Source organism: Ochlerotatus camptorhynchus, unplaced genomic scaffold (genome assembly GCF_037179485.1).
Source record: "Ochlerotatus camptorhynchus isolate MF236.1 unplaced genomic scaffold, CSIRO-AGI_Acam_v1.1 ptg000276l, whole genome shotgun sequence".
NCBI classification, from domain to species: domain Eukaryota; kingdom Metazoa; phylum Arthropoda; class Insecta; order Diptera; family Culicidae; genus Ochlerotatus; species Ochlerotatus camptorhynchus.
The window spans coordinates 477079-499626 of NW_027040765.1; the positions used below are offsets into that span (position 1 = coordinate 477079).

Sequence of the window (22548 nt, forward strand, 5' to 3'; positions counted from 1 at the left end):
AAACCCCTGCCATCCTGTTATATACTGTGTTCTTTTATTTACTATTTAATGTACATAGCTTTGTTCTGTCGAATAAAATAAACTTCGGGAATATATTATGTCAAATAAAATTATTAATAAAACAACAGAGATTGCTCTAAATATGATAATGTCTTTTTTTTCATGCTGTTGCTTGGAACCCATCTAAGTTTCTAAATTAATTTATCTAAAAAGATTGAACAGAAATGGAAAACCACCGTGTCAGTACGTGAGAAAAAGGAGAGAGAGAAAAGATTAAACTTAAGCAATACTTTAAGATTCTTTGTTCAGATCCTGCTCGCGTTGACTACTGCTAGAAGCATTATCACCACTGTTATTGTTACTAATACTGCCAGTGCTTTCCACCAGGGCAAGCAGCTTCTGGCGTATTTTCTTATCACTGCTACAAGCACACTGGACCAGCCCGGTCAGGTGTTTCACCGAATAGCCCCGGCCGAAGGCCTCGGTGAGCCACTCCTCCAGCAGGTCCTTCGGTAGGTAGTACGCCTTGATGTACTGCTCGACGTAGGCCCGATGCTCCGGGTACTTGTCGGCGGAGATGATCTCCAGGATCGAGATGAAGTGAATAAAGTCCAGCTGCATCAGGGCTCGACCGCCGGGGGAGCATTTCTTCGCGTTCGAGAAGCTGGAATCAGAGGAAATCGAGGTGGGGATTTCAGTATTTTGAAATTTAAATGGTATAACGTGGACACTGGTTGTTGATATATTCCATATCCATCAACAGTCGGGAGAATTGAAACGCTGGCCAGACTGATCAGTTATAAGCCCAGACTTCCCCTACTCGATGGATATGTTGCTTTATGTAGGCGTGGCTTGGATTCCTAGAAATCATCGAGAGAAGTCATTGTTTACAATGGCTGTTACGCTCTAACTCCAGCTCTATCTAGATTTCGGTGCCCTTAGATTTTTTCGTAAAGTTTCTCACACACACACGTCTCTTGCCGCTGATATGTGCTTACCCTCAGTATGTTCAAACTTTCTCATAACAATTAAATTGACTGCAAATCGCTTAACCGTAAATCGAATAAGTAAAAGTGACTCCACTCTCTGAGTTGATTTCATTTTCAGTAACTGTACAACGTGCCATGCGGGAAGTTTGGGTGCAAGGGGTAAGGATTTTCTAGCTGGGTTCGTTTATGTGAGAACGATTCTCTAGTATACTTTAAGGCGAAAACATTTACGAATCTTATTAGATTGCTTGTCAAACGAGAATACCGAACTGTGGAAGATCAATTCTAGTGATAGACCGAAGAAAGGAGGAGAAACGTGTCGATTGTACTCACCCTTCGACCAGCAGATGCGTTAGCACATGTACGAAACAGTCCCAGAGGGCATCCTTTGGAATGTTGGCCTGCTGCCCGGAAGCTTCCTCCAGTCGCATGGCAAAGTGTTGCACTCCCTAAAACAAAATAAAAAAAACATTCCCCGTTCAATAACGTTCTCAAATCGCCATATCAATAATCCCCCGCCCCAACTCACCCGATTCATCGTATCTACGTACGAACTGTGCTGCACGTTGACGTGGTTGATGTCCCACTTGACCTTCCCCATGGCGTGCAGCACATTTTGGATGTCGACAACCCGCGCCGTCACGCACATATAGATGGGCTTTCGCACGTCCGGAATGCACTCGACGGCCTCCGCCAGATACCTCCGGAGTTGATCCTGCCCGGACGGATCGGACTGCAGCAGCAGTCCACCTAAGTACTCTTCCATCAGGCGGAATTGCCCGATCAAGCTGAGACAGCTCTCCGCCGCGACGATTCGCTTCTGCAGCCCGTACATCAGTTCCGGATTGGCGAGGTCTTCCTTGATCATCTCGTCCGAGAGGGGCCATTTGCGCAGTTTTGGAACGATGGTGGTTTGGATTCGCGAAAGGATTCGTTTCAGTGCCGGAGAGTAGAGATTGTCTCGCGGCACGGGAAGGTCCCGGGAGAAAATTTCGTGCACCGAGAATAGATAGAAGTCCAGCAGCTCCGTCATGGACATGACGATGTGCGGAGCGATCGACTGTAGCAGCTTGCAGAAGTACAGATAGCGTCCGATGCACCGCAGTACGGTCAGGGATGTATTGGACACTGTGAGGAGATTGGATGAGGAGTTTTGAGGAGCAAAGGTGGTGGCGATTGGAAGCGGTTTCTGCTTCGCTTCCGGGCTTTGATCGTAGTAGTTCTCGTTGTTGTCGCTGCTATCTTCCGAGTAGTAGTAGGATGACTCGTCAGCGATTCCAGCTAGGATGTCTTCCTCAAGCATGGTGCAATCGAAACCCCCATCGAAGGGGGAGCTTTTCTCAGTGAATCGCAGGAAATAGCCACATGAGCCGTACAGAGAGCTCTCATCCTGCGAGTGGACAGATGAAGTGCTGTTAACAGGGCGATTGGAGCTGCCTATTCCTAGTGGGTCGAGTGATTTGTTCTCCTGGCTCGAGGATCGTCCACCACTGCGGATGGTTCCGTTTTGATTTTTGATCAGCGCATGTTTGAAGTTCTTATACTCTTGCAGCTGGCTGACGTCGGTGAAGCTCCCAATCGGGACCCATACTTCGTGGTCGAAAAATAGACCAATCTCCTCCAGACAAGCGATGTGATACCGGCGGAAAAACTCCACGCTATGACGTTGCATGTGTTCCATCAGTTTCTCGGAGGGATCCTCGCAGAATTCGATTCCGACCTTCTTCAGCCGCTGGACGATGGCCAAGATTTGAATGAAGTACTCGTACTTCAAGGAACTCAGCTTGGTGCTGTTGATGAAAATACAAATCTTCGACTGGATGTCGTTCCACAGCCGAAACTGACCCATTTCCAGCTTTTGCTGAATGTATTCCTCGTGGAAGCTTTCGTTGGACTGCTGAACCGATTCCTTGCGCTGTGCCTCCCTTCCTTTTTCGTAAAGTTTCTGATTCTGATGCCAGCATCGAACCTGGTAGTACGAAACCAAAATTTTCCAGAAGCCCCTACATAGATCCGTCAAACAGTGGATGTACTTTTCGCATGGGACATTCTCACACATTTGTTCGAAGGTCAGCTTCTGCTTGTTGTCTTCCAAGCTTGCTTCCATATGCTGTTTCAGCACCGTGAAAGCCGCCGTGTGGATTGAGGAAATGAAGTTCATATGCAACTGATCCATTGCTATTAGCTGCTTCTCCAATAACTTGTACGCTTCCTGCAGTTTGCTATACTTCTTAGCATCAAACCCCGTTGGAACTTCGTTTAGTACTGCTTCCAGTTGAATCTCGCTCATCATCAACGTATCCTGCAGCTTCGTCGACAAAGACTCGATACAATTGTACTGCTGGAATCGTTCGGAGAGGTTCTTGTTCTCCAACAAAATTGCAATCGCTCCACTGTAATCCGACTCCGATAGACGCTTCTGTAGGCGCTGGTCGATGGACCTCATGCTCTTTAAGGCGTTCAGCGTTTTCAGCAGATTTAGCAGCGTTTGGCGCTTTTTGTAGGCAGCCAAAATTTCCAAATTTGTCGTCGTTAGAAGCTTCTTCGACCCGTCCAGATGGTCCTTGGTACTGCGGCACTTGGCAATCGTTTCCCTCAACAAACTTTCCGTCTCCTGAATCCGCTGAAATTCCTCATTACAAGCCGGACGCTGCTCCAGTATCAACTGAAGCACTTTCTTCGAGATCACCTTATGCTGTTGCTTCAAAGTACCCATCGCCTTCTCAATACACTGACAATTCAGCAGTCCATCTGTTTCTGATAGTTTCTACAAACAAAGCAAAAGGCAATAACAAAACAAACGCGAAAAACCCCCTCCAAAATCATCTTACTGTTAGCTCGTGAAGGCCAGTTTTGCTACCGGCATCGAAGTAGATCGCTTCGGTGGATTCGAGAATTTCCTGATCGGACAGTCTGTTCGAGTCCTTGTTCTGTCCATCGACCGTCTCTTTTCCCTCACCATCCTCCTCGTCGTAGAACGAACAGTAGTCATACTTGGACGAGGACGCAGCTGAGTTTCGTCCGGACGAGCTGGACCCCGGCACGGACGAATGCTTCTGCTGGGGCTGAACGCTATTATGTTGCACGTAGTAATCCGTAAAGCCCATCTTGGGGATTTTCACGTCCTTCTGTGAACGGAAAAAAAAATCGCATTTTTCAATCCTTCCTCACCCCAGTTCCAAGATCTGTCCAGCTTTGAAGCTTAAACTCACCTTCTTGTTGATCAGATCCAGCACCTTGTACTTGATCTCTTCCACTTTGCGATCCATTGTTATTCCGTTTGTTTTTAGTTGGATCGATCAAAATGGGAAGAGAAAGTTACGTACTGCAATGAATCACAATCACCACCTATAACAGTAGCTGCTGCTACGAAGACATTTTTCACACTCTTCTAAAGGTTTGTCAGCCCAAGGCCCCCGCACCGATTTCGCTTGCTGCTGCTGGTGCAGACTCTTACTAATATCACTAATTATTGTTACAATATGTTGCCGTTTCGGTTCTCACCTTTATATTTTGTTGATTCGACGAATACAGTAGGAATGTTTGAAATTCCAGCGCAAGCCAAAATTCGAGAAGAGTTTTTGGAAGAAAAAGGGAAAGGTCGCGAATGGATCACGGGTGCGGGGGAGTTTGTTGACATCGATTTGACATCATCGCAAGCCCATCAGAAAACAAACGTCACTATCGGTGCCCCGGGAGATTGTGCAAATGCGAATGGAGTATGGGAAGGGTGGTATTCAGTCAGGAAGATCCATCAGAGAATTAATAAGTCGAGCAGTTATTATTCATTTTATGACACGGAGAAACGAAACCACTCATAATCAAGTACTCCGATAAAGTACTGCGTTGGATGCGAGGTTGGATGCAATTGACCACTTTGTCAAGCAGTTTTGGCGTGACTTTCTACCAGCGATTTCACAAAACTGGACGAAATAATTTAAATTTTTTAATGAAACGCGCAAATGTTGGCTACTTTTCTCGAGGTTCTAGAAGAAAAAAAACTCAAAATAATGTTTTATTTCAAAGTTCGAGTGGCAGTAAACGTCATTTTAAGTGCTCGAATAAAGTGGTTAATTAACCACTTCATTCGATCAGATAAAATGACGTTTACTACCACTCGAACTTTGAAATGAAACATTATTTTAAGATTTTTTCTTCTAGAACCTCGAGAAAAGTAGCCAACATTTGTGCGTTTCACAAAAAATAGAAATTAGTTGGTCCAGTTTTATGAAACCGCTGGTAGAAAGTCATGCCAAAACTGCTTGACAAAGGGGTCAATTCATTGATAAGTACTTTTAAAATAAGCTCGAGGCATTTGTATGACAGACTAGAGCATGAGCATTATTTGTATATTAAATTATGAGGACATCCATGGCTACACTTGTATTGTTCTTGAATGTGCTCATAATTGACCACTTTGTCAAGCAGTTTTGGCGCAAGTTTTGGCGTGACTTTCTACTAGCGATTTTACAAAACTGGACCAACTAATTTCTATTTTTTATGAAGCGCACAAATGTTGGCTACTTTTCTCGAGGTTCTAGAAGAAAAAATCTCAAAATAATGTTTTATTTCAAAGTTCGAGTGGTAGTAAACGTCATTTTAACTGCTCGAATGAAGAGGTTAATTTATTATACAAATAATGCTCACGATCATAGATTATCATACAAGTGTATCCGTGGCATTACACTTGTGTTAATTGTGCTCAAACAGTAGTCTTGTGAAGGTTGTAACTTTTAAATGCTTGATTTTAAGTTGTTATGTTTTCCTGCTTTTCAAATATCCTAAATCCAATGTTGCAATGACATTTTGGATGAAAAATCTCAACGTGCGGCCATGTCCATTTTGAGCTAAATTGCTTCTGCTGTAACCTCGTCTAAAATAATGAGAGAGAGAAGGATTAGTAATTTACATTTAATTCCACTACCTTATTTGCTTATGCTTGACACATACGCGTATTTCGTCTACAATGTGCAGACTTCTTCAGTGTCTTGTACTAATACTCGACACTGAAGAAGCCTGCACATTGTAGACGAAATACGCGTATCTGTCAAGGATAAGCAAATAAGGTAGTGGAATTAAATGAAAATTTCTAATCCTTCTCTCTCTCACTATACAGGTATTCCACTAAGACGCCCACATTCATCAGAACTCGTAACAAATGGCTAATTAAATAAGATAAATTGTAAGGGAAGTTTCAACTTTATTTCACCTAGTTCCTCCTACTCTCCTAGATCTCCATGCGATTTCAGGAATCTCTGAATGGGCATTTGTCATCCTTGCTCCATTTATTGGTCAGGCCTCGGGTCATGCAAGAAGATCATTTATCAGTGAAATGGCCTTCACCGGTCAGCTGATGATTATGCAGTTCGTGAAGTGTAAAGAGCCTGAATTTATAAAGAGATGACATGTCAAAAAGTGGATCAGTGTAAGTATAAGAACTATTTGGTTGTCCACACCCTGACTTGTGAGTTGATTGATTTTTGCGTCCCTTTTTCCAAACAGTTGCTGTGCGATCCGGATGAAAAAGCCAACGATGAGCCTAACCAGTGATGAATGATCACGACCAGGTCAAATAAAATGCAACACTCATAAAATTCGACACATTTTTATTGGCGAATTTCCACGTAAAATTCCACATGATTTTCATGTGTCCACACATAAACAGAATGCACTCAGGAAGTTTAAGAGTCAACTGAATAGTATGTGTGGTTAGAGCACCGCCACAGGAGACGCTATCTCTATCCCTATAATAAGACTCCATCTAGGTGGCTATTTTAGCTTAGCACCCCATTCTTCCACCGGTGATTCATGTTGGTTTCTATTTTGAGTTTAGCGACTTGAGTAATGTATTTCTACCGTGTGTTGCTAAAACCCAAAACAATATCACCACGAAGAACATTGTCATATTGTTGTAATATTTCATTTTTATCAGTCGATCAATGTGCAGTAGTTGTGTAGTTTTATCATCAATATTCCAAATGCATCGACGATAGATTGTTTCCCGGAGGCAGCTGATTCCATCACTTTAAATGACGATAAAGACATTGAAGTTGTACAGCATTATCTTTTCCAGACATATGAACCACAGACAAACAGACATAACACATTGAATATTTCTCACTGTAAAACATCGTCGCTAAAACATTACCGCCATCTGTTGAGTACACTGTGGTGGGCACTACACTGAACAGATATCGGTAGTGTGTAAACGTCAAACGCAAGGGAAATGACTATGCGCGCCACAGATGGCGGTACTACCAACTACGATACTTTTAAATTATCCGTTAAATGCTTGTTCGATGAACAACTTGCGAGTGTTATGTCTGTTTGTCTGTGCATGAACTGTTGTTAAGAGCTGTGGAAGAAGACAAGCAATTGAGTTGGAGGATCTTGAGCTGGCAAAAAATCAACAGGGGTTCTCAGTGCTCATGTAGGAGCTGAGCGACTGTTTTAGGATTATTTCTCCGAGAATCCCACGTATAGCGATTCACAGTTTCGGCTGCGGTTTCGAATGTCCCAAAACTTGTTTACAAAGATTGTTGCAGAAATAGAAGCCCTGCGTGCAAAAGCCTTATGTGGCTGGTAAACTAGGATTAGCTGGCCTTCAAAAATGCATCCCCGCAATCCACCAGCTTGCAAAAGTCATGCATGAATACATCAGGATGACAGAGACAACAGCGCTGAAATCTCTTGTGGAGTTTTGTGAAACAACTGTTCTTATTTATAGCTTCGGGACCTTCTAGTCTTAGAGTTACCTCTATGGTTGTAGCGTGTTGGAAAGAATCGTGGATTTCCTGGAATGCTAGGATCTTTATACTACTGCCGCTGCGTTTCTGCCTTCTGGTTTTGTTCCTGTGATGGGGTCCTAAGACACATCAAACCTCGCATCAAACCACGCAAGACAAAGCACCGTATCTTCTTCGGATGTCCAGCTTTCACCTCTTGCATTGGTATTCATCCTCACAAAACGCAATGGAATGCACTGAACCACAAAGCGAAACGTAAACTGAACCACACAATGTAAACCGAAAAAGTGTGAACAAAAGCAGCAGTGTCACCACCGACAAACCGACATGAAACTTAAACTTAACTCTTGATCGAGAATCCATAACGGCGGATTCAAATGTGCAGCGATCCCATCTGTCAAAACCATAGAAATTTGTTATCTAGATAAAAATAATTTGCCCGGAATAGATTAGACACGAACCAACTCATACATTTAGTATGCGTGTTCATGGCTAGGATACACAATTTTCACGAACACGACCGCAGATGTCAGTTTTGTGCTTTGATCATAAATTTGATGATACTTTGTATGGTCATTCATGTCGGTTTGCCGGTGGTGTCACAAGCAAACATAATAGCGACCCAGAGCAGAGTAAGTTGTAGTGGGGCGCCAAATATGAAAACTCATGATTTATTTTTTGTTGCGTTCTCATTTCCCAAACCCGTTTAACTACTACCAGTGCGGGCATAATAGTACGTTCAGACTACAGAGTTATAACATGTTATAGCGCTATCTTGATGCTGATTTCTGTGTTGCAATTATTTGACAACCGTTATAACATGTTATAACTCTCCAGTCTGGACAGCGTTTAAGTTGCTATATAGGGCTCGGAAATAGAGATAGGGGCCCGTATGGGGACTGCCGTAGCGGTGCTCTTACACATGAATTTTATGTGTACACATAATACCTATGTGCCCGACACATGTATATCATTTGTTTATCACATTGCAAAAAATCATGTGTAGGGACACAAAAATAATTATTGAATTGTTATTAGTGAATCTTGCCAGAGACTTTATAATATAAAGGATATCCCTACGGTTTCAATAAAATCAGAATGGCAAAGAAAAATTAATCATATTGTCGAGCAGTTTTGCACGGCGTATCAGAACAAACAAATTAACCACTTTATTCGAACACTTAAAATGACGTTTGCTACCACTCGAACTTTGAAATAAAACATTATTTTGAGATTTTTTCTTCTAGAACCTCGAGAAAAGTAGCCAACATTTGTGCGTTTCATAAAAAAAATATAAATTATTTCGTCCAGTTTTGTGAAATCGCTGGTAGAAAGTCACGCCAAAACTGCTTGACAAAGTGGTCAATTTGAGTTTAGTTAATAATCATAAAACATATTTGATTTATGAGTTAACTAAACTCAAATGTTGGTGTTCTCATTCGCCGTGCAAAACTGCTCGACAATATGATTAATTTTTCTTTGCCATTCTGATTTTATTGAAACCGTAGGGATATCCTTTTCCACTGTTAGTTATGACGCTACCTTAGTGAACAAATGCAACCTGCATGAGATTGTCGTCGCGTCGTCGCAAAACTTTGTTTATAAACACCGAGAACACCAGCTAAATCTGGATAAAATTGTACAAAATTCTCGCACTTGTTCCGTTATAATTAGTGCTTTCTGGAATAAATTCTCGAGTCCATTGTGAGCATTCAAAATGCAGCGCGAAGAGAAACAAATGGACATGCTGTTGGAAGCTGTCCTCAACCGGCTCAACGACCTTAAGCACTCGATTGGGGCCATGATTCACCGGCTGGAATCGGAATACGAAACCATCAATAATTGGCCTACATTTTTGGACAACTTTGCGCTGATTTCCAGTCATGTAAGTATCTACTAAAGATGAGCTAATTTCCCATGTACTTGATTTGAGTTGTAACGATTTTGGTGGTTCCACAGCTGACTGGTTTGTCGAAAATTCTTTCCTCGGAAATTGGAACACCGCTTCGTAATCTAACCGTCCTACCGTTGCTGTTGACGCCGGAAAGGGATGAAGCATTGCTGCAGCTCACGGAAGGTCGTATTCCGGTGTTTTCACATGACTTGGTGCCGGACTATTTGCGAACGAAACCGGACCCCGGAGCGGAATCCCGAATGGCGGCGCACGAAGCTAAAGCTAACAATCTGCTCTCGGATACGGCCGCCAAGCAGGTGGCTCAGTACAATAAGGTCATTTCGCACGTGTGGGACATTGTTAGCAAAGCGAAGGAGGAATGGGATACGGAAGCCTCTTCGAGACCGGGCATTCAGCAGACCAGTTCGCTCGCCGATACGCAAGCGCTGGTAGCGGCTGTGGGCTTGGGCAACGGGTTAACACTTCCAGTGGGACCAGGTGGTGTTCCGAACGCGGGTATTATGATTCCACCGGCTATCAGACAAGCGTCGCCTATGAGTGCCGTTTCGCCTGGAGCGGGACCACTCGGGAAGATGCCCTCCGGAATTAAGACCAATATCAAGTCGGCTAACCAGGTGCATCCTTATCGTTGAATAAAACAAAGTTTATGTCTATGTAGATTTAGATTTATTTGTACAAATTTATTGTGTCTCTAGTTGTGAAAGCTATTTTGTGCAGGAAACTTGTTCTCTCAACTTAAACCTACTTTAGTTCACATTTTATTGGTAACAGATTTAGTCTATTCTTTGATTTTCTCGTCTTCATAAATGCATTCTCCGAAGGCGTCGCAGTGGCCCACCTCCAGCGGTTTGAACCAGTGCAGCTCGGGAGGAATCTGGCAGTTGCCGCGGAGGGTGCTCCGGGGTGGAGTGAATTCTGTGATCGGGGCTCCTTCCCAGTCGAAACCTTCGAAGCGGAAGCCATCGGACCGGTTGCACTGCATGCTCAGCGGTTCTTCCAGGTAGTACTCGAACAGCTGATCCGCCCGGGTTTTGGTCCAGTGAACCGAGTGGTAGTTGTCGGAGCGGCCCCCGCCCGGGATGACCGGAGATTGTTTTTCGACTCTGTGGGTTGGAAATGTTTGATGGTTAGGGACTTTTGTCGGAACATAACATATGCAGGACAATGCTTACTCTGCCATGTATTTGAAGTAGTTGTACAGCGACTTCTCCGAGATCGCGCTCTTACACAGCTCCAGTTGCGTTGCCGGATAGTAGTGGATGTAGTTCACGCACATTTCATCACTAATGGAAAATCCACCTAGTGTGGCCGTCTCGTACCCACGGGTGTCGTAGTAGCAGGTGGTCATTAGAGCGTCTCCCTAAAAGTATGCACAATTTTAAAATTTCACGCGGTTTCTCCCCCAAAGACGTCGCCACCTACCGGCAGAACCTTCGGTCGGTACCTCAGTTGTCTGATTTCCTGATAGTGATGAGAGTAAAAGTCGTCTCGATTTACCTCCTTTAGTTCCACTCCCTTCCGGAAATGCCTGGTTAGGACACGGACTCCCCTCAAGTGGGTATGAAGCTGGGACCCAAAAATCGTTATACCCCCAGATGGCAGTGCCACCTTGGTGCACTCCGCAATGCAGTAGCCCGTCAGCGGGAAAGCCACCTGTCCCGGTGGAATGGCCATTTTGTCCGTGTACTCCAGTCCAAGTTCCATGATCGCAGCGTCGTATTTCCTCAATTTGGACACAACGTTGATCCGCATCCCCGAACTGTCCACGATGCTCTTCTTCAGCTCCGGATTGTTAAAGTGTACCTCCAGCCGTATGTACGGATTGAAGTCCTTCCCCCCAATCGGCAGACCCGTTTCATGGGGATACGTAAATGGACCAGCTCCCATCGCCCATAGGGCCATCACCTTATTACAAATCTTAGCTTCCGCCGGCATATCGGAGCAACTACCTTCGTACAACGGAATATCCACACTCGAATCCGTTACACATTGGAACACCTCCATGTGATGAACAACATTTTCATTGGTTATGATCGGCTCAAACTGCACTATATGATGCTTTTTTCCGGTTAACCAATCCCCCAATCGCTGAACCTTACACCAATACGTTGTTTCAGCAGTCGGAATCTCGGCCTTATCCAGGGCAATCTCCACCTTTCTCACCGTTGACTTCTTCTCTGGAATCGTAATAGAATCCGCTCGCAAGATCTGCACCGATAACACGCCCCGATCCGCCTTCCCAATGACCGGCATCACGGTCCAATTCTTGCCGAAATCCAACTCCTTCTTCCCCCGTAGCCAAACTACGTACATCGTCCCGCCGTGGATGCTCACATCCTGTGGATCGCAGCTGTCGAACTTCCTCCGAAATGCCACCGAGTTATCATCGATCCTCATGACGTCGCAGTTCTGCTCGCTGTCCACGTAGATTCGATTGAAGTCCCGCGAGGTGTATGTATCGAAGACTTGTTTGAAGGCACCGCCTCCGGCCGACGAGAATATACACAGGTCGGTTCGCTTCAGTTCGCCTCGTGGCGAGAATCCGATGGCGAAGAATTTATACCGCCCGTGGAGGAAGGTGTTCTGCACGTGAAACAGGACTTCCTTCTTGTACCAATCCATCATCCATGTTAGCTTGAGTTTGTGGTGGTCCAGATTGAGCGTGTGGATCTGGTTCGAGGAGATGTCTGAGAAAAGAGGAGGGAATTATTTTATGATCTTGAATTTGATTCTGCGTTCGAAATCTTTAAATATTTGATACATCTAGGTAGATAACTTTGATAATTTGTTATGAACTTTTCACGGAATTTCTTCAGAATGATCTCAAGATTTTTTTTTTAGACCAATTCCCCTTCTCTTAAACTTAGAGGCAAATAAGCTTTTACAAAAATTATATTGCATTCTAGAAATTCTTTGCAGAACAATCAACAAAATTCTTGGAAATAGATTATTTTCGTAGTTGGAAATACTTAACATCACATCAGTGCCAACATTTCAAAGGGGCGTAATTGCATTTGTAAACAATGGCTTTAGCCGGCGTTTCCTCGCGAATAAAACCTCACTCATGAAAATTAATAACACTAGCAGGTAGATGGATGGTTCCTCTACCAGCTACTAGCATTGTTGATTTAGAAGAGAGGTGAGCTTTTATTTGCGAGAAATCGACAGCTAAAGCCATTGTTTACAAAAGCAATTACGCCTCTTTGAAATGTGGGTACTGAAATATCAGAATTAAAGTGGACAATTTTAAACGATAGATGAGGAGATGAAAGTATAGAGTTGATATTACCGTTATTAGTGGGCAGTGTGAAATGTGTACACGGTACAGGTTTCTCCTTTACCAAGCACATCCGTTAATGAGGACTGGAGTGAGGGGTTTTTCCCCCTGCCACCACTGGTAAAAGGGATGATCGCCAATATGCCCATGTACCTCTGATGTGTGAAAACAGTTCTATCGATTGTTTCACACTCAAGTCACCATCGGACGTAAACAACTACCCGTTTCGTACCTTCCTCAAAATTAGAAATACTCAGAGAGAGAGATGGGCGGAGAATGTTTTGAGCCAAATGAACTGCCAAAATCTGAGCCAATCGAGCATTCCTATTAGAATTTGTTCGCGGATTTCTTATTCTTACTAGATCAAATTTGAGAGTATTGCAATCGAACAGAAGTTCAATCACCTTTATGTTTCGTGTGCTTCTCAAATTCAACTAGTTTTTGGAATCAAACACATTATTCTAACTCTATTGATTAATTGATCTTAGTTGGTTAATTAACGGTACCAAGATTATAATTATAATTTTGCACGTAAATCGAATCAAAAATATAAGTCATCTGAAATGCTGGCTTCTAGCAAAGACTTCATATCAAGAAGACTGACAACTCTTCCATTTATCATACAAACGCTATAGAGCATTTTATGAGACGTTTCTGGTTCAACTCATGAATGAACTTTGACAGGAGGCGGTTACCTAACGGCTGTGAGAAGCAATATCAATATCATCAAATTCTGGCAGGCAAACCAGCTCCTGCCATTTCATAAAATGGACTATAGCGTATGAGACAGGTACATTCGCGTCATCTGCCGCTCAAAGGTAAATGCTTCGAACGAACTTGATAGCAAAGATTACATCCTCAGAAGAAAGGTTTGTGTATTTGCTCATTTTTCTATGCGTTGTTTCCACCTTCACTCAAGCGCAGCACTACCAACAATCAATACGAAACTAACGATTTTAAATTGGCTCACCACTTTAGTAGCCTATTGGTCCCAAGCAAACTATTAACTTACCCTATTCTAGTCGAAATTCTAGTACTACGCAATGTTTGTTTTGATTCGCTATGAAAATTTGACAGATAAAATGAGGGGTTATTGGTTTTTCCTATGTTTCAAGGGGTGAATCGATTAGCTTGGGACCGAAGAGAGTACCAGAGCTGAGCCAAAAAGTTGAGCACGTTATTTCGGGACCTTCTAGTCTTAGAGTAACCTCTATGGCACTACTGTATCTGTCGCTTGGATTTTGGCAAAGTTGATTTGTTGTCTTCGCTTCTAGCAAGGGTTGCAAGATAATTTAGGTACAAATCCCTGCTGCCGAATTGTATTTTGTTTTCTCCGCCTATCTCTCCCTCTGAGTATTTCTACTCAAAATTGTCCTTTGCTCACTTTTTACTTTATATATACAATTTTCACACTGCCGTACTATAACGGAACTATCAACTCTATAATTGAATCTCTTCATCTATCGTATAAAATCTTCATTTTAAGTCTGATATTTGACGTTAAGCATCTCCGACTTTGTAAATCGTTAAATTCACGCATGAAGTAATAAGACATGATTAGATAAGGTAGATTATTTTCGATTTTTTTTATGGATTCTGCTAGATACTCCCTGAATGCTCCTTCCATAAATCCATGCTTAGAATTTCCATGCAATTAACCTCAGAAATTTCTGCTTAGAATAATCCTGTACTTCGTCCTTGCGTTCAATTGGAAATTCAATTCGTATTCTCCTTAGAATCCCCATAGTATTTCCTCAGAATTCTCAAAACAAAAATCCATCACAAACTTTGAAACTCTTCTCAGAATTGCTTTGAGATTGAACCCTCAAAATTCGATTCGATTGGTATTCTTCTCGGAATTTATTTCGAACTCTTTAGAATTCTCTTGGAAGAATAGTCAGAAATCACCCAAGAATTCTTTCACCGGGTGAGTCGATCGTACTCACACTTTCGTCCGATGTATCGAGTTGTCAAAAACTGAGTAAACGGGAAATGTCAAACTGAGTAAAAGCCACTCAGTCAGCAAAATCCCGGACTTAGAAAAAATGTCAACCATGTTGGAGGAAACGTCATAGAAAACGGGTGAATGTTTCACTCAAAACGGGCGGAAATTCCTTCAGGTAAGTAGAAATTGCTTAGGGCAATGGTGTTGAACCATTTTCTGCTCCGGTAGAATGAATCCGGAGCAGACAATTTTCATTTCCTTAAATAAAATCAAAACAAAACCCGCCCCGCAACTGAAAATATCGCTGAGTGGATTTGAATCAGTCCACGTGAGAACGTCGTTTACTCAAAAGTGAGTCAACATAAAGGCCCAAGCGCAATGACAGCGGAAGCGGAACGGCAGCGGCAGCGGAATAGCCCGATCTGAGTAAGCCTATTTGTCGGATTGAAAACAAGTTAGAACCAAATCGACTTCGGTTAGGCAGCTTGATGTCATTTGTGACAACTGTCAAACTTTCCGTTTCCGTTCCGCTTCCGCCCACATTGCGTTTGGGCCTTTAAGGCTCAAATAATTTTGAGTAGCCCTGCTTGCCGCTGAGATGAGTACATTCGACTCAATTTTGAGTTGGCCAGAATAAGCGTGGCAATCTGAAATGATCGGAATGGAATCAAGGTGACTACAAATAGGTGTTCTAATTTGTCAAATTCATGATTCAGCCATGTTGGATTTTTGTACACGCTCGCTCAATGTTACTCAAAAGTGAGTAACTTCTACTCAATTTGGTATTTTTGTACAAAATGTCAAAATCTGAGTAACATTGATTTAGCAAAGTGAGTAACTACTACTCTGTTTGTTTAAAAACAATGTTTACTCACTTTTGAGTAATCCTGCACAAATTTTATTCACTGTGCTTATGTCAAATGCTTGTGACAAAAGCTTGGACAAAAGTGAAAAATCTCGTCGGTGATGGAACTTCCTATTTCCCATTCATGTTTGTAAATTTAGGAGAAAGGAATGGATCAAGTGGCTGCTGGTTAGGATTCGTTCTCTAAGTTAAAAAGGTAAGAAAATGAAGCACTTGAAAATTAAAGCACCTAATTAAATCCTTTTAGAAGGTTTTGGTGGCCATCTCCCCGTGTATCAAAGATTTGTTCCAGGATATGTAGCAGAACTAAAATCCCACAATCAACATGATCATTAGTTCAATACCAGCAGTGCTGATTTACCGTTCCAATACTCCAAATGTGGATCTTTACACACCCGGTTCAAAACATTGAAGCGGCCCATCATTATGAACCATCCTCCGGAATTGGAACAGAAACAAGAGGGTTATCTAGAAAATGAAAGCGGCGCCGGTGGTGTAGTGGTAAGCGTGATTACCTCTCACCCCAGCAGGCCTGGGTTCAATCCCAGTCGGCGCCGCCGGGATGTTCTGAGGCATAACATCTCTGATCATGCCTTCCTTCGGAAGGGAAGTAAAGCCGTTGGTCCCCGGTTCATGAGTTGATGGGTCGATAGGTAGGGTCCAGGTGTGGGAGCTGCCTCTCTGGCGTCGGTAGCATTGGTGCTCAGCACGGAAAACAAGATCGACGGAAAACAAATCAAAGGAAAAAAAAAAAAAAAAAAATCTAGAAAATGTGATGGGATGATACATCGGACGTCTTGGACATAATTGAAATGCAGATTCTTTTGTTTTTTAATAAAATTATTTGTTCTATCGTTTTGATTTTTCATATAAATATTATTAATATCAAAACAATTTATTACTCATTTTGAAAAACGGCCAATTTTACATGAACTGAGTAACATTTACTCAGATATGCTGTTTACCGCATATCAGAACTGAGTGCAAGTTACTCTGATTTTGACAAATGCTAGCATTACTCAAAAGTGAGTAACTATAGGTTTACTCACTTTAGAGTAGTTCCACTTTTACCGAAAGAGAGTAGATTTTTACTCACTTTTGAGTAACATTGAAGGAGCGTGTATGGGACAGCGACCGAGTTTGTTTACAATTTGCTCTTTTCCCCCCCGCGACCTCCTCGCCTATATAGTGACAAAGCTGTATCACCATTTATTGGCGTTGACGGCGACTCTGTAGCTCTTTACTCCTATGAGAAAATCCATAAGCAAACGTCAGACTGTGCGTGAAACATGGCGGACTTTGTACTATCCTTTCACTCCACTGAAAATTCCCATAGGAAACTGTCTAAATTTGCTGGAAGAGCAAATTTTTCGACGGTGCCGTCAACGCCAATATACCCACCATGAATGGAATGAGGCATCGAAAAGAACTGCATTTGAATGTCACAAAAATGCAACACAGTAACTGTTAATTCTAGATAGAGCTGGAATTAGGGCGTAACAGCTTTTGTAAACAATGGCTTCTATCGATGATTTCTGGAAACTCAAGGCACGCCCACGCAGAACAGCATAAGCATCGGATAGGGGAAATCTTACCCTACCTGATGAGGATGTTGGTGCGTGGGCGAACACCTTGAATCTCTAGAAATTATCGATATGAGTCATTGTTTACAAAAGCTGTTGGGCCCTGATTCCAGATCTAACTCAAATTGAACTTTTAGGAAAAGCTGTATCTTATCCTGCGAATCTGCCATTTAAATAATGTGAAATTTGGTTAAACTGTGAAGTTCAACCTCCAAAAAATGGATAATAAGCTGAGGTGGTTATATCACAATATTAATTAGTGAAACAAGCAACAGCAGATTTAAAAGCAGTTGGCTGTCTTTTTGTAGCGATTTTTAAACGATCGACTGGTACGCTTGAAATAGCCAAGTCCATTCCTGCTCTCTGGGAATCTTCAAGCGCAATCTCACGAACACCATTATATAAAAATGAAGAAAAAGAAGAAGAAGAACCAAAAAGGTTCTTTCACGCACACTTTTGTGCATCTGGAGAACTCTATCGAGCTGAACATTGCAGTAGGTCTTAAGTAACATTGATCGATTCTCTTCGTCGACTTCCTCTTTTGTTAATAACTTGAGCACATACCCGTTTCTTGTTGTGTTTGTCGTAGTAGATGCTAGGTAAAAGCTTTTTTTTATCAATCTGTGTGCTGAAAATATCTGGGAATGGGCATGGGGATACAAAGAGAAAGTCGACGAAGAAAATCTCTCAATGTTACTTAGGACCATGACATAATGCTATTGAAATCAAAGTGAAGTGCCAATCGCTCGTAAAAATCGGTCAGTATGATCACCTAGAATTTATTTACAGTACTAGAATGGTTATGAATCACATGTTTAAATAAATTATGTAAAGCAAATAACTTGTTAACATTGCTGAAATCATCCAAAAGCTGAAAAGTATTGACACAGTATTCACAGAGAGTTTAAATATCCATTACGTAGAATTTCAAAAATTTAGTTAAATGTGGGTAAAATGCTGCAGAAAATATGTTTAGAATTCTGTAACTTTTTCAAAAGGAATGAGAAGGAAAGAATCTAACGAATTTGATGGGATGGATTTTTTAAAACCAATAATGGATGCAGTCCTTAGTAATATATATATATATATATAATAGGACTCCTTACTATTCGATGCAGTACCAGAATTTATAGATTTTATTTGTTCTAAATAATTCTAATATTACCCTGAGGTTGATCAGATTAACAATTTAATTCTTGACATCATACAACACACAACACCAAGTAGACCAGTAGGTAAATTTTATTTTCAAGCAAAATTCACCTGGCTGGGAATCAAAGTCTAACATCATGGTACTCACACACAGTTTACCTAAACTCTAGGGGCACGCAATAACCTTTAACTTCAACGCAGGCAACGGCTGTAATTAAATTAATTCCATTAACTACTGCTTTAATTACATTAATAAAAATGGGGGCGACCCCGCCCTAATAAAAAATAACCATAAACGAACGATAACCCAAATCATTGAACTATTCCACAAATGATTTGGATGATACCCAGAACACGTCGTTAAGCAAATTAACCATACAATTTTTATTAGGGCGGCGTAGTGGTTAGCATCCATTCCTCTCACGCCAAAGTCACGAGTTCAAATCTCACCCCCGGACAAGTCACAAATGACCCAAGAGCGTTAAGCTGGGTTTAGACAGGGCAAGTCAATTGATCAAGTCAGTTGAATTCAACTGACTTGAACGCGAATTGAACGTGTAAACCATGCCATTCAACTGACTTGAATTGAAAAAAGTTGAACCAGGCTCAACTTTTCAAGCCAATTGAATTCAACTGAGTTGATCATTTGACTTGCCTAGTCTAAACCCAGCTTTAAAGTAACTTTAATAAAAAAAATACGTTAATTACACAATGCAGAACATTAACTACTTTTTAACTCCTTTAATAACAGTCGAAATTTCATTTTCAATACTTTTAATTGCATTAATTACGGATAGATAATTTTAAGTACCGTCAGTACTACTTCAAAACACATTAATTACTTTAAGTATAGTTGAAGATGCTAATTTCAAATAACAGACTGTAGTGGTAATTTTTATACGATAGATGGAGTAGATGAAAGCATAGAGTTGATAGTTCCGTTAGAGTACGGCAGTGTGAAGATTGTATATAGATATTAGACAAGCGAGCTAGGACAACTTTTAAGGAAGGTACAAATCGGTTTTTTCATCTCTCTTTACCAAACTCCCCCTTTGGAGAGGGATGGTGAGGGGTGTCCCCCCCTTTACTTATCCGTGGAGATTCAAGAGAAAGAAAGTCAACGAAGATAACCTGTCCATGCTTCGAAGGTCCTAATGCTAAGAATGATCAGCTTGTAAGAACTATTAGTAGCAACACGGTTTATTTTTCAACCATTTCTTATCTATACTAAATCGGTTGAACATATTTATTCATCCTCCAAAAAATATGCCTACGTTTAGTAGTGCTAGTATCACATGCTTTACCTAAAGTCAAATCAGCTCTTTTAAAAACAGTTGGCTGTCTTTTTGAAGCGATTTATAAACGATCGAGTGGTCGTTAGGTCTAGGGACGCATACACATTGTCTGGATTATGAGAACATTACCTGAAGTTTAAATAACTTTCTTGCTTCATAATTGGCGTCCTATAGTGAAACTTTCGCGAGCTTTCGCCACCTACATTGCGAAGTGAGAACTGTTATACGGACGATTTGGGAAAATCGCTCTACACGGCCAACTCCAACAACTCAGCGACTGAATTCAAAGCAAAGCCAAAACTGGTCATGCAACACCTAGTTTTAAGATCCGCAATTACAAAAATGATGATGTACTAAAAAAAAATGTCATGCAATTTGACAGATATCAAAACATCATTACCATTTTCACCCACTCACCATCTGAGAGTCAATTGTCACTTTGATTCTTCAATGCAGTGGCGACATCTGCGTAGAACTTTTACGGCAATTTTCCAATTGCTTTATGAATACGTTCCTAGCAATCACTTTCGATCGTTTAAAAATCGCTCTAAAAGGACAGTGAAACATTTATAAACTTGTTAAGGAATTTCGAAATTGGCACCTTTTATGTGATACTTACTTCACAGAAGTAAACTTTGATTTTTTGTAAGTTGGGATGAGGATTTGTTTCGGGATCCAACCCAACTTCTTTACCTAGTAAATGTCTAGCACTTAATAAATCAGGCGTGCCTTTAATAACTGGAGGCTAAGGTCCTAAAGAAGGATGCACACTGTACCGAAATACAGTTCTATGTTCGAATGAAACCTCAGACTATTCAAACCGAAACATCGAAATCGCTTCTTTGAATGATGTTACAACGCAATCGGATGACAGTTGTTTTGAAATCAGATGATTTTCCTTTTTTAGTTGAAATGATCTTGTAATTTTATGTGGTTTACATGTATAAATATGAAAAGACAAGTGACACAGATGCGTCTTTTCAACTTAAGTACATTTGAAATTTTATTTATTATTTATAGTTCCTAGTCCTATCAGGCCTGTTCATTCAAAGCATGTTCTAATGTATTGCATTTCTGCACAAACCTAGTCTTAATGTCATCAATTTTGAAATCTAATTTAGGAATGTTAGCCTCTTGATGAAGGTCGGAAATGCTGCTGGTATCGAATGGACGATCAAGGATCATCTTCAATACCCTGTTCTGCGCTACCTGTATTTTGTTCCTGTGAGTTTGTGCATATGATTCCCACACCGGAGCTGCGTAGAAGATCGCAGGCGCAATGATTTGTTTGTAGACAGCCAGTTTGTTCACCCTAGAGAGACGAGATCTGCAGCAAATTAGCGGATACATGCACCTAACTAAATTAGAACACCTACACGCTAAGATCAGTTTACCTAGACGATACAAAGAGATTACCGAGATTGGCCGTAAATTGCACAAACTCACATATGGGTAAATTTTTTTAACCCAAATATGGGTTCTTGTGAACCATAAATGCTTTATTTTTATGCAAATTTGATTTAAATTTACCCATATTTGGGTTAAAAAATTTACCTATATCTGGGTTCGTGCAGTTTACGCCTGATTTGGGTAAAGTAAACCTATATTTGGGTTATCTGATCTTAGCGTGTATATCTGTTGTCAAGTTAAGCACACATCATCGTTTGAATGCATCACACCCTCATTTATACACCATGTTTCTAGTATAATTAAGTACACATTAAGTGCACCCCACACGACAATTTTTATTGACAATAATCGTAGGTATTGTCAATACATTCTATATTGACGTGATTACATCGATATTGACAATATTTATGTATTCACATTGTTCACGCACATAAGAGCGATGGTAATCGCCGGTGTCTCACGCACTTAATTCCAACACGCAGTGATATCATAGAGGTAACTCTAAGACCACTGGGTCCCGAAGAAAATCATTATTATTTTTGGCTCACTCAGTACCAGAACAACGGTCCCAAGCAGTCCCAAGCTATTTCACTCACCCCTGCATGTTCTGCATGAATCCACACACCCCTGATGTTATCTGTCAAACTTTCATATTGAATCAAAACAAACATAGTGTAGTAATAGAATTTCAACTAGAATAGGGTACGTTAATCGTTTGCTTGGGACCAATAGGCTATTAAAGTGGTGAGCCAATTTAAAATCGTTAGTTTCGTATTGATTGTTGCTTATAGTCTATACATAGTGTAGCACTGGAATTTATTCTAGAATGGGGTACGTTAATCGATTTGCTTGAGACCAATAGGCTAGTCAAGTAGTGAGCCAATTTAAAATAGTTAGTTTCGTATTGATTGTTGGTACCAGAGCAGAGCCAAAAACTTGAGCTCGTTTCTTCGGGACCTTCTGGTCTTAGAGTTACCTCTATGGTTTTTCTATTCTCCACGGAGGCCATGATTTGGTCAGTTTTGAGATTTTTTCTTCTAGAACCATGTGAAAAGTAGCAAAAAGTCGTGCGTTTCCTATTAGAATAGTAATTTGTTGTTCCAGTTTTGTGAAATCGCTGGTAGATAGTCACGCTAAAAATGCTTGATGAAGTGGTCCATTCCAATCCATATGTGTGACAAAACTTCGGTAATTTAATTGATTTCGGAGGCAGCGGCTTATGAAACATTCATCGAGGAAGAAAATCATAGCGGAGCAGTTCCACGCCAAATGACGAATCGATAAAACTCGACGTTCTCCGGTTTGCATAAAACATTGCATAATTATTTATTTCTGCTAAAATTCTGCCATTTTGGATCTTGTAATTATTTT

The 22548-nt window shown here is 41.3% G+C and overlaps 3 protein-coding genes across 3 annotated transcripts in view; 1 reads left to right on the forward strand and 2 right to left on the reverse strand.

Moving 5' to 3' along the window:
* Nucleotides 1-37: 37 nt before the first annotated feature.
* Nucleotides 38-4601, reverse strand: Vps50 (vacuolar protein sorting 50). Its single transcript, XM_065227781.1, has 5 exons — nucleotides 4202-4601; nucleotides 3821-4117; nucleotides 1519-3756; nucleotides 1323-1438; nucleotides 38-664 (listed from the first exon to the last, which is right to left on the reverse strand). Exons 1-5 carry the CDS (start codon nucleotides 4256-4258, stop codon nucleotides 292-294), a joined length of 3081 nt encoding a protein of 1026 aa, XP_065083853.1. The 5' UTR covers nucleotides 4259-4601; the 3' UTR covers nucleotides 38-291.
* A 4735-nt stretch (nucleotides 4602-9336) lies between these two features.
* MED8 (mediator complex subunit 8) lies at nucleotides 9337-10309 on the forward strand. Its single transcript, XM_065227816.1, has 2 exons — nucleotides 9337-9620; nucleotides 9695-10309. Exons 1-2 carry the CDS (start codon nucleotides 9453-9455, stop codon nucleotides 10280-10282), a joined length of 756 nt encoding a protein of 251 aa, XP_065083888.1. The 5' UTR covers nucleotides 9337-9452; the 3' UTR covers nucleotides 10283-10309.
* The window catches only part of Tbh (Tyramine beta hydroxylase), a 30712-nt gene continuing 18473 nt past the window's right edge, over nucleotides 10310-22548 (reverse strand). Inside the window, exons 2-4 of the mRNA XM_065227799.1 lie at nucleotides 11073-12337; nucleotides 10823-11010; nucleotides 10310-10753 (exon numbers count right to left, since the gene is read on the reverse strand). Coding sequence (XP_065083871.1) covers nucleotides 10429-10753; nucleotides 10823-11010; nucleotides 11073-12337 — 1778 coding nt within the window. The 3' untranslated portion in view covers nucleotides 10310-10428. The remainder of the gene's footprint in view (nucleotides 10754-10822; nucleotides 11011-11072; nucleotides 12338-22548) is intronic.

What these genes read in the sequence shown, in the direction of transcription:
- Vps50 (XM_065227781.1), bottom strand. Translation starts at nt 4,258, where the DNA reads ATGGATCGCAAAGTGGAAGAGATCAAGTACAAGGTGCTGGATCTGATC. An exon ending in CTGGCCTTCACGAGCTAACA is followed by an intron (nt 3,757 to 3,820) that starts GTAAGATGATTT and finishes CTTTGTTTGTAG; the next exon opens with AAACTATCAGAAACAGATGG. An exon ending in ACGCATCTGCTGGTCGAAGG is followed by an intron (nt 665 to 1,322) that starts GTGAGTACAATC and finishes CTCTGATTCCAG; the next exon opens with CTTCTCGAACGCGAAGAAAT.
- MED8 (XM_065227816.1), top strand. Translation starts at nt 9,453, where the DNA reads ATGCAGCGCGAAGAGAAACAAATGGACATGCTGTTGGAAGCTGTCCTC. An exon ending in TTGCGCTGATTTCCAGTCAT is followed by an intron (nt 9,621 to 9,694) that starts GTAAGTATCTAC and finishes GTGGTTCCACAG; the next exon opens with CTGACTGGTTTGTCGAAAAT.